This window comes from Gopherus evgoodei, chromosome 23, assembly GCF_007399415.2.
Source record: "Gopherus evgoodei ecotype Sinaloan lineage chromosome 23, rGopEvg1_v1.p, whole genome shotgun sequence".
NCBI classification, from domain to species: domain Eukaryota; kingdom Metazoa; phylum Chordata; order Testudines; family Testudinidae; genus Gopherus; species Gopherus evgoodei.
In genome coordinates this window covers 2,920,061-2,935,756 of record NC_044344.1, presented here as the reverse complement: position 1 = coordinate 2,935,756, position 15,696 = coordinate 2,920,061, and the positions used below count along the sequence as shown (strand labels likewise).

The 15,696-nt window shown below is 64.1% G+C and overlaps 1 protein-coding gene across 1 annotated transcript; it reads left to right on the top strand.

Moving 5' to 3' along the window:
• Positions 1-1,378: 1,378 nt before the first annotated feature.
• RAPGEFL1 (Rap guanine nucleotide exchange factor like 1) lies at positions 1,379-14,762 on the top strand. Its single transcript, XM_030541676.1, is given in 16 exon segments — positions 1,379-1,590; positions 2,559-2,709; positions 3,207-3,304; positions 3,617-3,665; positions 3,668-3,731; positions 4,425-4,592; positions 5,418-5,515; positions 6,300-6,422; positions 6,984-7,162; positions 7,564-7,602; positions 7,604-7,652; positions 9,076-9,126; positions 10,077-10,164; positions 10,974-11,038; positions 13,334-13,388; positions 13,809-14,762. Coding segments are annotated over 16 exon segments (1,572 nt in total). The 5' UTR covers positions 1,379-1,420; the 3' UTR covers positions 13,934-14,762.
• The last annotated feature ends 934 nt before the right edge of the window (positions 14,763-15,696 follow it).

Here is a 15,696-nt window from a genome sequence, read left to right as displayed (position 1 = left end):
GTGGGGGGCTGGCTCACTGCCCCCCAGAATGGACCCGGCTGAGGGGTCCGGTTCTCTGTACCTACAAGCTCTGTTTTAGACCCTGTTCCTGTCAGCTAATAAACCTCTGTGTTACTGGCTGGCTGAAAGTCACGTCTGACTGCAAAGTGGGGGTGCAGAACCCAGTGGCTTCCCCAGGACCCCGCCTGGGTGGACTCGCTGTGGGAAGTGCACGGAGGGGCAGAGGATGCTGAATGCTCCAAGGAGAGACCCAGGAGGTGAAGCCATGTGAGCTTCTTGCCCTGCAGACAGTCTGCTCCGGGGGAGAGGAGGCTCCCCAAAGTCCTGCCTGGCTTTGTGGGGAGCAGTTCCAGAGCATCGCCCAGGGTCTCTGTGACAGGGGGTGTAGGAAGTGAGTGTGGGGTGGTGACTCATTTATAGCCAAACAGGTCTGCAGCTTTGCTGAGGGTGCTGGACATTGCTCCCCCCAGGGTCGTGCCAGGGGCTCACCTGGCAAGGGGGCTGGACTGGATCAAGGAGTGGGGGGTGGCATGGGTCATGGGTGCAGAGCCCTCACTGGCCCCCGGTGTGGAGGAGGAGGTCAGAGCAGAGGCGGGGGGCAGAGTCCATGTGCAGGGACTGAGTCCCAGCATTCCTGGCATGGGAACAGCCTGGGATCAATACCAGCGCGTCCCGGCAGGTCAGGGACCGAACGGGCTGCCCCCACTGCCCCTCCAGGCCGGCCCCCTGGGGGAAGCGGGAGAGCTGGGCACTGCTGCCCAATCACTGGTGCCAGGAAGTGGGTGACAGTATGCTGAGTTCTATGCATGGTGCTGGAACTGAGCGAGTCCTCCCCACGGCCTGTGCCTCAGTTTCCTCAGCAGGGCGAACAATGCCAGCCACCCTGGTTAAGGACAACGTGATATTATCCTGTAGCAAAAGGGGCTCAGCTCCCCGAAACACAAGCCCAGTCCAGGGCACCCTGGGCAGACCCCCGGCAGCAACATCAACCCTATTGTCTCACTCAAGCCCCCGCGCAGGCCAAGCAATTGTAAATAGCTTTGATGCAGGTGTGTGTGTGCACGAGGGACCATGTGTGCAAGGGCAGCACGTGTGTGCGAGGGATCCTGTATGAGAGGGTGTGCATATGAGGGACCATGTGTGCAAGGGACCGTGTGTTTGGGTGACACTTGTGTGTGTGTGAGGGAAGCACACGTGTGTGTATGAGGGACAGTGTGTGTGTGTGAGGGCAGCGTGTGTGTGTGTGAGGGCAGTACATGTGTTTGTGTGTGAATGTGGCACGTGTGTGCGCGAGGGCTCTGTGTGTGTGCGCGAGGGCAGTGTGTGGGAAGGGAAGGGATGGGGCCAATTCCCTCTGACTAACATGGTGCTCACGGTGTTTGTGATCGCCCAGCGGGTGCCCTCGTGTCGTGGCCCAGCCATGCCACCGCCAGGGCAGCAGGCATCATGGGCACAGAGCGCCGCCCGCCTGCGCCACGCAGCCCCCAACCCTGGGTCTGTCTCTCCCCTAGACGTGCTACTGGACGACGTCATCCTCACTCACTCGCTCTTCCTGCCGACCGAGTGCCTGCTGCAGCAGCTGCACCAGCGATATCCTTCGGGGAAGGCCCCGGGGGCCCCTCCGGGAGGTTGGGGGCAGTGGGAAGGGGCAGGGCTGCTTGGCGGAGGGGCGGGGGGGTCTGATCTCACCTGTTCTTTTTCCACAGCCCAGGGCGGGGAGAGCCACCGGGTCGGACACGGCGGGGGCGCCTTGGCCCGGCCATTTGCTCCCAGCAGGAGGTGCTCACTCGCCGTGTGGCCGTCGGACACAGCCACACCCTGGCTGTGATTTACGACAGCCCCGGCGGAAGCTCGAACCGGAAATACGCAGCGAGTAGAAGCTGCTTTGTTATTGTAGGGTCTCCTGTCAGGAGCTGTGCTCTGCACGCTGGTTTGCTCCTGAGAGGGCCGGTTTGTTATGGTAGGGTTGCACACCGGCACTGGCCTGCTGCCATTTATTCGTAATGGGGCTGCTCTCAGCCTGTGCCGGGCTGCCCCGTGCCAGCGCGGGCCGTGCAGACGGCGACGCCAGGCAGGGCCAGGGTTGGAACGCCCGTGGCTCCCCTCGCGGCGTGACTGGAAGCAGAGTCGCCCAGCAGAGAGGGGGTGGAAGGAGCCAACGTGTCCTGCCTCGCCCTTCGCTTCAGCCGGCTGCCCTGGTCCGTGCCCCGTCTCTGGGCCCTGCGCGGGGCCAGGCATGCTCGAGGGAAACACGTAACCTCACTCAGGCGCTTGTCCTCCCATCTCTCCTGTGGGGTTACCCCTGTTTGCCCCACCCGAGGGCCCATGGGATGCAGAGCCTGGGGTGCTCAGCACCCACCTCTGGAGCTGAGCTCATCTGTCCCCGGGGGCAGCTGGGAAATGAACCCAGGCGTCCGGCGCTGCAGGGTGCTCTTGCCGCACTAGCCAGGGTGCTCGTTGCCCCAGGGGCTGATTGCCCCTCTTCCCCCAGGGGAGACTTTCAGCCCCTTTCCCCTCCCCCAGCTCCCTGGTCTCTTTTCCCTTAACCCCCTGCCCACCTTCCTGCTGGCGTCGGGGGGCCCTTTGCCCGGCTGGGAGGAGAGCGATGCGCTCCCGAGGAAGCGGGCCGTGCTGACCGTGCTCCTGCACTTCCTGGAGACCTACAAGGGCCTCCTGCAGGAGGAGGAGAGCGCTGGGAAAGTCATCAAGGTGCGTGGGGGCCAGGGGGGCAGCTCGAGGGGTGGGGGGTCCCGCCCCGGAGCAGGACAGCCCAGGGTCTGTCACTGCGGGGGTAGTCGTCAGATCCCCTCTGCCCATGTCTGACTAACCCTTTGCGCTCGGCCAGGCTGGTCAACGTCACTCTCTGGGCTGCTCCATGCCCCCCACCCCGGCTGCCCCGATTCTTCTTAGTGGATTTAATCCCCCCCCCCCCAGTATATGGGGCCCCGATACCTCAGCACCCCCGGCCCCAGGGAGTCTGTCTCTCTGGTGACGTGTCGCTGCATATTTCTGCAAGCCGCTCGCTCAGCGGCCTGAACGTGGGCCCTGCAATCCCCTTGGCTGCGCCCCTCGGAAAACCAGCATGGCCAGGGTGGGCTGGGGTGGGGCAGTGGTTTGTTCCCCAGTGTCTCAGGGCAGTGTCAGGCCAGATCTGAGCCGGGGGGGCCCTGCTGGCCAGGCAGCCTAAGACCCCCCCTCCCCCCCAGGATCTCTACCTGCTGATCATGAAAGATGCTTCCCTCTACCCGGAGCTGGAAGACGAGATCCTGAGACTGCACCAGCTGGTGGAGACGGTGGAGCTGAAGTGAGTGACGCGGGGTCCCCGCTGGGCTAACTGGAGCCGCGCTGCCCTGAGCCACGGCCCTGCAATTACAGCCTCGCTATTAGCAGCATTACGGTAATGCCAAGAGGCCCTGATCCGGGCCCTGGACCTGGATGCAAAGGGGTTGCTACTGGGGGACTCTAGATGACACCCAAAGATATTTCTGTTGGAGGGCCAGGGCCTTGTGAAAACCCAGAGTGGCTTAGTCCCCACTCTGGCATCCCCCCATCCCCCCCGGGCATTATTCCCTTATAGTCCTGCCCCCTTCCCTGACCTGCCCCCATTTGGTTGCAGGGTGCCCGAAGAGACCCCGCCACCCAGCAAGCAGGTGAAGCCGCTTTTTCCGGCACTTTCCGGCGCATCGACTCCTGCCTCCAGACCCGGGTGGCCTTCCGGGGTTCGGATGAGAGTGAGTGTGGGGAGGGTCCGAGTGCCCGGCCGGGCACAGCGACCAGAATCCTATTCCCTGCTGGGAGGCAGGACGCCTGGGTCCTTCCGCGGGGGGGATGTAGCTACTTGGGCCACTCACCGGCGCCGGGTTCCTGCCCCCCCATTGGAGAGTACTTGGCACTGGGGGGACATCCTGCTGCCTGCATTCGTTACCATGATCGTGTCAGTTTCTGGGGGAGCCAGCGGCAGCCCCGAGGCTCTGGGCAAGCTGCCAGAGTGGCTGTTGGGGGTGTAAGATGTGGGCCCTGCCCCCACTGGTTAGTGCGGGGAGACCGCGTGCAAGTCCCTTCCCTGCTCTGTGCCTCAGTTTCCCCATCTGTAAAGTGGGGGGATCAGCCCCGCGGCCAGGCCGCAGGAGACGCTTTGGGAGCCTGGCGAGTGACGCGGAGGATGAATTGTCTGCTGCCCCCATGTCTGATTTCCCCTCACCCCAATCTAATAGCAGCCCCCAGGCGACCCTGCCAGCAGAGCCCCATCTGGGGGGCCGCGCCCCCCATGCCCATCAGTGGGATGATATGGCCGCGGGCTCATGAGAGCGGGACCTTGCTGCCCGCTCCCACCGGGGGGCGCCGGCGATGGGACAAGGGGGATGTGGCTGAGATTCAACCCCCATGGCAGCCCCCCCACTCCCCCCTCATCTGTCTCCTTGCAGTCTTCTGCCGCGTGTACATGCCCGACCACTCCTACGTGACCATCCGCAGCCGCCTCTCGGCCTCGGTGCAGGACATCCTGGCCGCGGTGACGGAGAAGCTGCAGTACTCGGAGGAGCAGAGCGCCCGTGAGGAAGCCCTCGCCCTGGTGGTGGTGGCATCGTCTGGAGGTGACTGGCCGGGGGGGCGAGGGGTATCAGCGCAAGGCATGTTCCAGCTTCCCTTGGGGCTGGGAGGGCCATTACTGGGCAGGGTCCAGCCTGGCATTGCTGCCCCTGGCTACCTGCTGTGCATCAAACCAAGGATGTGCCAACCCCCTCCAGGGCTGCCCGATGCCCTGAGCCAGAACCACATTCGTCCCCATGGCCTGGGCAGAACAGGCCCCCTTGCAATGATGTCCTCCCCGGGTCCCAGTGGGGGGTGCTCTGTGTGGTTATCTGGGCACGGGGGCCACTCCAGAGCTCTGCAGTCTCCGGCTGATGGGCTGGGGCGGGTGAAGGGGGCTGCGGGGAGGAGAGACCCGCTGTCCCGGGGGGGGGGGGGGGGAGTCTGGGCGGGGAGGAGAAACCCGCTGTCCCGGGGGGGTCTGGGCGGGGAGGAGAGACTCGCTGTCCGGGGGGGCCTGGCAGGAAGGATATTTTACGGCTGGCCCTGGCTGCAGCTGGCTCATGGGCGGGGGAATAGCCCCCTGCCCAGGGCATTCAAGGGTCAGGTAGCTCCACGAGGCCCCTTGATACAGATCCAGGAGCCTGCCGCCACCCCCTCCGCATTCCAGGCCAGGGGGCAGAGCCTGACGGCCGCTCTTTGGCTGGCTAAGGGGCAGCGGGTCTGGCAGGTCCCAGAGGCTGGATCACAGACCTTTGCGCACTAGCCAGGCCCATTCTGAGCAGAGAGACTGCTTGGTCCCTGGGTCCTAGGCCCCCACCCCCGGGGCAGCGTGGCTGGAGAGCTGCACTGAACACCACTGACCCCAGCCCCCGTCTCTCCTGCCCCAGAGAAGGCCCTGCTGCAGCCCAACGAGGAGTGCGTCTTCACCACGCTGGGCATCAACAGCCACCTCTTCGCCTGCACGAAGGACGCCATTGAGTCGCTGGTGAGAGCCCCCCCAGGGCACTGCGCCAGAGGCCGCCCGTGGGAGAGCCCGGCTTTCTGCTGGTTAGGCCAGAGGCAGCCAGATGGTCCCAGCTGTGCCACAAGCTGGGGGGGGCTAGGGATGCTGGTGCCCAGATTCCTGCTTGTCCCCGCCCCTGAGGACGGATCGCTGGTCTCCCGTAATTCTGGGGAATCCCAGTGCTTTACGAAAAACGTCTTAACCCTGAGATCACTGTGCTAGCACTGAAATGCAGCCACCTCTGGGGTGGGTTGGCAGCTGTTTGGCAGTGCACCATGGGAATTTAGAAATCCTGTATCCAGCTGAAGCTGCAGGGGACAAAGCAGAGTCCCCGGGGTTGGGATGTGGCCAGGGCCCTGGGGTCGATGTCCCGACTCTTGCAAAAAACATCATGAAATCTTAAAGGACTCCCGGGATCTAACCACTAGGCAAGACCCCCTTTCCAACCAGTGCCACATTAACCTCACTGCAGTCCCTATGTAGCACTGGAGCCTTGGTGGTACATCGGGGGGGCAGCCATGCAGGTGCCCTTTGTACCAGGGACGTGGCCACAGAGCCACTGGGTTACTGGCTCAGCACAGAGCAAGTGATTAAACTGGGGTCTGGTCACTTTAGCTGTGTGGTTCTCCCCCCTTCTGAGTATTTGTGGGTGGGGGAGGATCTCCCCTCCCTGAGCAGTTGCTACAGAGGCCAATACCCTGGGCACCCTGCCCCTTCTCCGCACAGTTATCCTGAGGCTACAGCCTCATGGCAAGTCTCCCCCCAGGTCCCGCTCCCTGAGGAGATCCAGATCTCGCCGGGCGACGCTGAGTTCCACCGCGTGGAGGCCGAGGAAATAGCCAATCACATGACGGCCTTTCACTGGGAGCTCTTCCGCTGCGTCCACGAGGTGAGGTCGGAGGGGCTGCCCTGCGCGTCCCAAGGCTGCGTGGAGGGCGGCAGGGCGCATGGGGGGCAGGAGAGGAGGTACGGAGCACAGCATGCTGGGGAATTGTGGGAGGGGCAACAAAAATCTGAGATTGCTGCACAAAAACGGAAACTGGTCCCACGCTCTCCACGGGGTCGAACTGCTTTTCTTTTTGTGCCCAGCTCTAAGATGGGGCCTTTGGTCCCCCTTGCTGGGTTGAGTCCAGCCTATGCCAGCAGCGAACTGTTTGGCCCATATGTGAGGAGAGTTTGGCGGGTCTCAGTCAAGCTCCCAGAAGACAGGTGTGCCCCCCTCGCTCTCAGTCCTGGCCAAGAGATCATGGTGCTACAGAGCCCATTGCCCCTCTGGGCAGGCAGTTGACAGGGCAGTGTGGGGCTTTGCTAAGACTTTCTATATGGGAGGGGGCAGGGGAGGGGTCTGGGTACGGGGCGGGGTTAGGGTGACCGGTGGGAGCTCAGGGTTCAGGCTGTGGGGCACTGCTGTGGAGCGACACCGACCATGCCCCTCTCCCGTGGTTTGCAGCTGGAGTTTGTGGACTACGTTTTCCACGGGGAGCGGGGCCGGCGGGAGACGGCCAACCTGGAGCTGCTGCTGCAGCGCTGCAGCGAGGTGCAGCACTGGGTGGCCACTGAGATCCTGCTGTGCGAGTCGCTGGGCAAGCGCGCACACCTGCTGAAGAAGTTCATCAAGATCGCAGCCATGTGAGCGCCGCGTCTTGCCCTCCGCGGGGACCGAGAGGCCCTGCCCGGGGCCGGGGTGGGTCAGTGGACAGGGCCCATCCTTGCAGGCCTGGTCCCTTGGCCTCAGCTCGACGCTGCCAGGCGCGTGTGCAGCTGGGACAGTGGGTGAGGCAGGTCAGGTGTGGATGTCGCCACCGCCGGGCCCCTGACTGGCACCGCCAGGGCTGCGGCTGGCGGACGGCTGGCCATGGGGCTGCGCTCTATCTGCCCCCAGGGTCCTGATGACCCAATGCCCAGAGCTTGCCCAGCTGGAGGGCTGCCGGTTGCATGCCCCTTACCCCTCCTGCCGGGTTGAGGGGGTAGGATCTCTCCCCTGTAACCCGTTAGTGGCTGGCCCTGAGCATCCTGCTCCATCTTCCCAGCTGCAAGCAGAACCAGGACATGCTGTCGTTCTACGCCATGTGATGGGCTGGACAATGCGGCTGTCAGCCGGTTACGGCTCACCTGGGAGGTGAGGGGGTAGCAGGAGTGCGGGTCTCTGCTTGTTGGGCCAGGGTTTGGGACCCCCCATCGGTCAGGGGAGGGCTCCCCATCCCCCACCTGAGCCAGCCGGGTCGCCTTGCCCCGACTGGCAGTGACATCACGTCATGGACGGCAGCTAGCCCGGGCCTTGCTTGCGGGGAGACCTCTAAGGAGAACCCGGGGGGGGCTCATAGGGGGCGCTCTCCCCTGGCAGGCAGTGCTGATCCCAATGCCCCAGGGGGCGCTGTGCTGCAGGGACTGGAGTGGGGGGTCAGTAGGGGGCGCTCTCCCCTGGCAGGCAGTGCTGATCCCATGCCCCAGGGGGCGCTGTGCTGCAGGGACTGGAGTGGGGGGTCAGTAGGGGGCGCTGTCCCCTGGCAGGCAGTGCTGATCCCATGCTCCAGGGGGCGCTGTGCTGCAGGGACTGGAGTGGGGGTCAGTAGGAGGCGCTCTCCCCTGGCAGGCAGTGCTGACCCCATGCCCCAGGGGGCGCTGTGCTGCAGGGACTGGAGTGGGGGGTCAGTAGGGGGCGCTCTCCCCTGGCAGGCAGTGCTGACCCCATGCCCCAGGGGGCGCTGTGCTGCAGGGACTGGAGTGGGGGTCAGTAGGGGCGCTCTCCCCTGGCAAGCAGTGCTGATTCCAATGCCCCGGGGGCCCTGTGCTGCAGGGACTGGAGTGGGGGGGTCAGTAGGGGGCGCTCTCCCCTGGCAGGCAGTGCTGACCGGACCGTGGTGCTAGGGGCCCAAGCTGCTGTTTCTGAGGTTGGGACGGTTTTGGAGACATTAAAGACCCTGCTGACTGCCCTTTGCAGCTGAGTTGGCTGTTAACCCCGATGCCCGGGCTGAATTCCAGCCCTGTCCTACATCGGCCTTGCCCCGTGGTTTCAGCTGAGTGTGCAGTGCCTCGCTCTCCCTGCCTGGAGAGGCTATACAGCCTCACTCCGTGGCTGTTCAAGCAGCTGCCGTGGTCCACCCCAGAGGTGGCTGCATCTCAGTGCTGGGGGAAAACGGTTCCTCTGCAGCTGCAAAGCGTGTGGGGATCCTGGTTGCTGCTTATCTTCCTCTTCCTCCCTCCAAGTAAACAAACCCAGGAAATAAACCCCAGGCCTCTCCCTCTGCCAACAAGGGCCCGGCCCATTGCACACGAGAGCCCTGCCCAGACGGGGGTTTAGCTGCACATTCCTGAGCCCCAGCAGCCTCCTGGCCCCCTCCCTGTGGACCAGTGACCCCGCTCCGCTTCGCTGCCCAGGAATGGTGCCCTGCGATGGAGCCGAGTCCCCATGGTGCCAGCCTGAGCTGGTGGCACCTTTCCCCCAGTGCGCATGTGATTGGCACACGCACACGAGGGTGCTAGGCGGCGGGGTCTGAACCTGGCCACAGGGCCAGGCACTCACGGTTCCTTTTGTTTTTCAGAAGCTTCCGGGCAAGTTTAAGAACCTGTTCCGGAAGTTTGAGACTCTGACGGTGAGACCCTTGCCCCTGGGGGCTGGGCTGAGTGGGCGGGGGCTGGAAGGGCACCCCTGCTCACCACTCTTGTGCCAAGGTGCTGGGGGGCAGGACTGGGCCCCCACAGGTACCTGGGTAACCTGGCACCTGCACAAGGGCAAGGTAGGGGGTGGAAATATTCCCCTGCAGCTCCGCTCCCTGGGGCTTCCAGCGGGAATTTCCACTCGGAGTTAACCCGCGGCCCAAGGACACAGCTGAGAGGAGGGAAAACACAACAGGGTTGGGGACCGGCCGGTCAATGGCCCTGCCCCTGTGCTGGGCAAGGCGAGCTGCAGCCCCCCAGCGCCTCCTGCTGGGAGCTCCGTGAGCCTGGCGGGAGGTGAGCACCACATGCCTCCCAGCTGCCGCGGAGAGGTGCCGGATAACGTCCTCCATCCTCCCACCCAGCCCTCTCACCTCCTACCCCCAACGCCGGCCAGCATCTGCCCCCTCACTCAGTGTGGGAGGTGGGTCTGAGTATCGGGGACCTGGGTGGGTCCCCCCCCCCATGCTGAGCACACAGCACTTGGCACATACCCGGTGGCACCCCGGGTAACCCCTCAGGGGCCCTGCTCTCCGCCGGGGGATTGGAACTGGCGTGTTCCTGAGGCAGCCAAGCCGGCCGGCTGGAGACCCCCACCTGGGGGCTGGGCCTCGCCAACGCTGTGATCTTAGCCACCGGCATGGCTGCCCAGAGTGGAGCCTTGGGTGTTAACGGGGCTAACGCCAGCGCGGCCCCATGTACCTCAGGATGGCCAGGCGCATGGGAGGCTCAGCTGGGTAGGTCTGGGTCCCTCACGGGGTTTGCTCCAGGTCTGGTTCTCCTCGCCCAGTCCCTCATGCAGCCTCTCCAGGTCCCGGAGGGGTGTCCAGGCTGGGGTCCCCCAGAGCACCCCTCTTGACCAGTCCTCCCTCCCCACCCCCTGCAGGACCCCTGCCGGAATCACAAAGCCTACCGGGAAGTCCTCTCCAAGATGAACCCGCCCCTCATCCCCTTCGTGCCCCTCATCCTGAAAGGTGAGCCATGGGCTGGCAGAGAGCACCAGGTATGGTCCCTCCCTGGGGGGGCCTGGGGGCTCCTGGGAGGTGCTCCCCACTGCCCTCTCCCCAGAGGGCTCGTGGCCATTCAGGGAACCAGTCCCAGCAGCTGAGGGCCCATGTGTCTGCACCTCATTGTGCAGGGAAAGTGTTGCCTAGTGGTTACAGCTGGGGGGCTGCTGGACAGGGCTTCTGGCTCTGCTGCTGTCTCATGGGTGATCTTGGGCAACTCCCCTCCCTCTTCTGTGCCTCAGTTTCCCCAGCTGTGCTGCAGGGAGTGGGGCCTAGGGCTCAGTAGAGGGCACTTTGCCTTCACCATCAGTGCTGACCCCACTGCCCCAGGGCGGTTGTCAGGAGGGGCTGGGCTGCCTGAGCTGCTGTTGCTCCCAGGAGATGGTAAAACCCTGGTGACCCCACAGCCCTTCATGGCGAACAGGGGCCTCCTGGACACGTTTCGACTGGGCAGAGTGAGCCCTGCCTGCTCCCCTGCCGCTGCCACCCGCCTGGGATTTTCCTTTATGCACTGACAGCTGCCGCGCTGCGCCCCAGAAGAGGCTGCATTTCAGCTCTGAGACACTGAGGATTCCTGGGACTTTTAGGGGCCATGTCCTGCCCTCAGGCAGAGTCTATGACCAGCAGCCCTGGGAATCCCTCTGCCTGCAGTGCTATGAACGGGCGTGAGTGTCCATGGGGAGGGGCTGAGGCCCAGGACAGCAGAGCCCCTGGGAGGGGCAGGAGAGGGTCTGTCTTGCCTGCACTCACCCTGTCCCTCCTCCTTTGCCCCCCAGACCTGACGTTTGTGCACGAGGGCAGCAAGACGCTCCTGGACGGGCTGGTGAACGTGGAGAAGCTGGTGAGTCCTCCCTACCCCCCGGCCTCCTGGAGGAAGAGACCCCTGGATCCAATTCTCCCCAGCCGGTTTCATCCTCCAGGACACCTGGGTTCTTTGCTTGTCTCTTCCTGGGTGAGGCCTTACCACTTTGATGTGTGTTACGCACAGAGTGTGTCCCTGCCCCAAGGAGCTCACACAGGGTGGGAGGGGAAACTGAGGCAGAGAGTGGGGACAGGAGCTGGGCAGCATCACCCAGCAGGCCAATAGCAGAGATGGAGATGGTCCCGTGTGCCCATTGCAAGCCCCTGGCCTGGCTCTGAGAACAGCTGGTGTCTGGGCTGGGGTGGGGGGCGTTGCAGCACCAGACCCCCAGGGCAGTGAGCTCAGCCTTTGTCTGGATGGGACCCCAGGTGGCAGAGCCCCCAGCCCCCTGCAGCGCCTCCACTCCATGGGATTAACTGGCGTTGTCCTGGGAACATCCTTCATGCAATATTCAGCCTGGCGCAGGTGGGGGGCGGGGGGGGGAGTGTCGCAGCCAGCAGGGGCGGGGGTGTGTGCATGCTGCTGCATGGAGCCAGTGTTGCCATGGAGATGTACTCATTCCCGCAGCCCCTCCGGGACTGTGCCAAGCGCTCAGCTTGTGGGGTCCTTGGGCTGCCACTCGGCACAGGGAGCGGGGCCATGGCCAGCCTGGGGGCCCCCACTGCCCTGGGGAGATTCTGGCCTGATCTGCCCAGCTCGACTCTCCTGTGCTGGTGTAAATGGGGCAGCTCCCGTTTGGCCACAGAGCAGAATTCCCCCCACCTGGCCCATAGCTTGTGGAGGGGCTGGGCTGAGAGATCCTCTCCCCCCATGGCACCCCCAGGGCTCTGGGCTGGCTGCTGAGCAAAGTGCGGGTCACTCCCCTGCTAACGCAGCTGGTCAGTGCCCTTCAGCTGGGGGGCACTGAGCTGGCAGGGGGGCGGCACCCTGGGTCCATGCCCATTCACAGCCAGGCACTGGGGGGGGAGCATGTTGGTGCCAGCGCTGGAGCCTCAGTGGAGTCCAAGCGCCAGGCATGCGCCCTGGGCTGATTCCGCCTGTCCCCTGTCCCATCCTTCCCCCAGTGCCCAGTGAGCACCGGGCATCCCTGTTGTCTGTGCCAGGCGGGTGCCAGGCGTCCCTCCCTCCCGTCCCCAAGCTGTGCTAGGCGGGTGCCGGGCATCTCTGCCCTCTGAGCTGTGTCCATTGGGCACTGGGCATCCTTGCCCCCAAGCTGTGCCTAGCAGGCACCGGGTGTCCCTACCCCCCGAGCTGTGCTGGGCCCTCACTTCCGCACTGGGGCATGAGGTGCGGGGCTGTGGGGATTGGCCCATGGACATGAATTGACGGGCCTGTGCCCCATGCAGGATGGCAGCTCTGTGTGCCCTGCACTACAGCCACACCTGGGCTCTCAGTGGGCTGGGAGCCAACATCCCCCCTTTCCCAAGGGCCGGGCTGTGGGGCGTGGACCCCTGGAGTGCTGATCTGCCTCCACAGCGAACCTGGGCAGCCTCGCCCCGGGCACAGCCTGACCAGACCCCACAGTGTCCTGTCCCCCTTCAAGCCTCCTCCCTGCCTGTGGATCGGCTGCTCCACGGCCGCTGGATCCAGCTGTTTCCAGCACCCCGGGGTTCCCAGCTCAGCCTGTGTCTCGCCTGCCTGGCCCCCGCCTGGATCTGTGCTGGGCACTGCGTGAGGGGGCTGGGGCTCTGAGCTCCCTCTCACCCACGGATCCAGGTGCCCCGTGTAGGAAACCGGGGCCCAGGTCTTGCTAAATTGGCCCTGGAGTGGAATTTCCCCTCCACGACCTGCAGATCACAGCCCTGTAGGGGAGTGGCGAGGAACGATGGGGACCGGGGGGCAGAGCCAGCCTTGCTGCTGGCACTGGTGGGGCGCCAGGTGCTGAGAGAGACAAACAACAGCTGGGTCCAAATCTCCTCCCCTGCCTGCACCTGGCGCACGCGTGCGTGTGTGTGTGTGTGGCACCCTCTGCTGGCACACACAGACCAGCTGTTTGTTGTTTAACACCCCTGCAGGGGTAGTGCTAGCTGGATTGGGCACGGGGTGGGCCCAGAGTCAGCGCCTGTCCCTTGTGGGTTGGGGAGGGTCTGTGGGGGGGTTCTCCGGGCTGGGGTACTGGATAGCTCACTGCCCTGACTGCCCGTCTCACTGGCTGGGCTCCTGGGGGGCTGCACATACGCTCCTGAGGCCCTGCCTGCCTTGCTGGGGCCTGGGCTGCCCCAGAGCCAGGCCCAGCACCCAGCCTGTAAACCGCTTGGCTGCCTTCCTTTGCAGCACGCAATCGCCGAAAAAGTGAGGACAATCCGGAAGTACCGCAGCCGCCCCCTGAGTGAGTATGAGTGTCTCCTGCAGGCTCCCCCCACGCTGCGCTCCGGGGAAATGAGGGGCACGGAGCTCCCGGCTTCCCTGGGCTGCACGTCCCGACTGGGGGCTCCAGCCCCGGCAGCCAGGGCGACTGAGGGGGTTGGCAGTGCAGTGCGGGGCCTTTGCCTCCGGTGTACTGCTCTGCAGCCCTGTGCCATAAACCTGTGCAAAAGCCGACTCAGGCTGGCCTGGCTGCTTCTCGGTCGGGTCACCTGTGCCAGGCCCCGGCTGGCAGACCCCATGCTTAGCCCCAGGGCAGCTAGCAGCCCGGTGTCCTCCCTCATGCGGGCAGGAGCCAGGCGTGGTGAGTTCCACCTGGGGAGGCAGAGCAGCGCCTCCTGCTGCTGGCTCCGGAGCCCTGCGCCCTGACGTCTCCTCCCCGCAGGCCTGGATTTGGAGGCCTCGCCCAGCCAGCTGCAGACCAAGGCTTACGTGCGGCAGTTGCAGGTGATCGACAATCAGAACCTGCTCTTCGAGCTGTCCTACAAGCTGGAGGCGAGCAGCCAGTGACAGCCGGGGCGCGCTGGGTCCGTCACACTACAGCACTTTGGCCGGCCGCGGCCCCGGCTCGCCCCTGTGCTTGGGGAGACGTGGGGCCTGCTGCTGCGGCACTTTGTGGTTTACAGAGTCGGCTGGACTTTAAACACGCGGAACTTCCCCCTCGGGGGTGGGGTGGGGGGCGACACCTGCTGTGCAGACGGGGTGGGCTGGGACTGGCTTTTGGTCTAGCTTTAAACTCCAGCCCAGGGGGGTTATGTGGCCCTCATAGCGCTCTGGGGCTGGGTTTCATTTCACATTAGACTCCCCTTGCCCCCCAGTTTCTCCCCCATCTCTGCCCCTCGCTTACCTACGCCAAGGGCAGGGGCCCCAGTCTGCCTGGGCCAGCGCTAAGGGCACTTGTGTAACCCCATTGCCTTTAAACCCTGCCTGTCCGCTCCACGGATCCGCTCGTGCCCTGAAGCATGGCCCTGCCCTGGCCCCCAGCCACCCTCCACTGCTATAGCAGGGACTCTGCACCTGGGATGAAGCCAACCCCCCCACCCATCGTGCCCCTTGGCAGGATGGGAGCCACTCCCTACAAGCCAGCTGCATCTGGCCCCAAGGAGCCCCATGGTAGCATGCCGAGAGGATTAGCAGCCCTGCAGGAGTGGGGGTCAAGTGTGGGGTGAAGTGGTGGCGGGGGAGCCCCAGAACCCTGTTCCCTGCAATTCTATTTTCTACCTGTCCTTTTTGTCATGCTGTAAACTCCGCAAGGAAGTTCTCTTTCTATATCTTCAGGTCTTTCTGTTTGGTCACTGCTGAGGGTCTCGCCTGCGGCCTGGGTGGCGCCCTGGCCTAACAGGAGAATGTATATATTTTGTACCAAATGCTCTCAATTGTAAATTTATTTTTTAAAGAAACGACAGCTCCTTGTGTGCTACGGTGCTTTGTACAGAGACTTTTCTACGGGCGGGCTTCGGGGCGGCAGCCCTTTGCCCACGTGAGCCGGACTGGAAAGATGCAGCGGGCCGTGTGGCGGAGGCTGTTTGGGTTCTGAGTCTATGATGCTTTGAGTGTGCTCCAGAAGCCCTGTGGGGGAGGAAGACTTCGAAACAGAACTGGCCATAAAAGCGGCACTGTCTACTGAGGGGCGTGTCCAGCACCTGAAGGATTGCAGCAGCGGGTCCGAGCCCCAGCCGGGCACCAGAGCCGCACGACATTGGTGCTGGGCAAACGCAGCCAGCTGAGGCTCTAGAGGCTGTGCCAGGCCAACCCGCCCCTTCTCATTCAGTTCCACTCATCACACGCCTTGGGGGAGACCAATGGGAGAGTCTTTCAGGAGATGCCTTTGTAACCCACGCCCCTCCTGGGGGTAGGGGTCTGGCCCTGAGACCACTTAGAGAGAGTTAATGAGTCTGTTCTACGGCCTTAGCGAAGAGCCAGTTGGCTTTTAGCTTGTGCAGTAGAGGCTCGTGCCCTGAGCTCCAGACAGCCCCAGTTCGATCCTGCCCGCCGATGACCGGGGGCCTGCTGGCGTTACACCTTTCAAGTCTAAGCTCCCTAACCCCTATTGAGCTGAGTGCCTCTTGTGAGAGGGGAGGTTAACCTACAGGCTGGCCATGCTTAGGATTGGCCACGTCTGTAGTGCCCCCAGTCTCTGTCCTAAGCCCATCAACCCAGCCAGCTGGTGTGTATGAGGGACACTCATGAGAAAACGGGGACAGGTACCAACCCTAACTCCATGCGCCCTTTCCCCCTGGCTGAGCCCAGAGGTGCTCCCTAGTGCTGTGTGT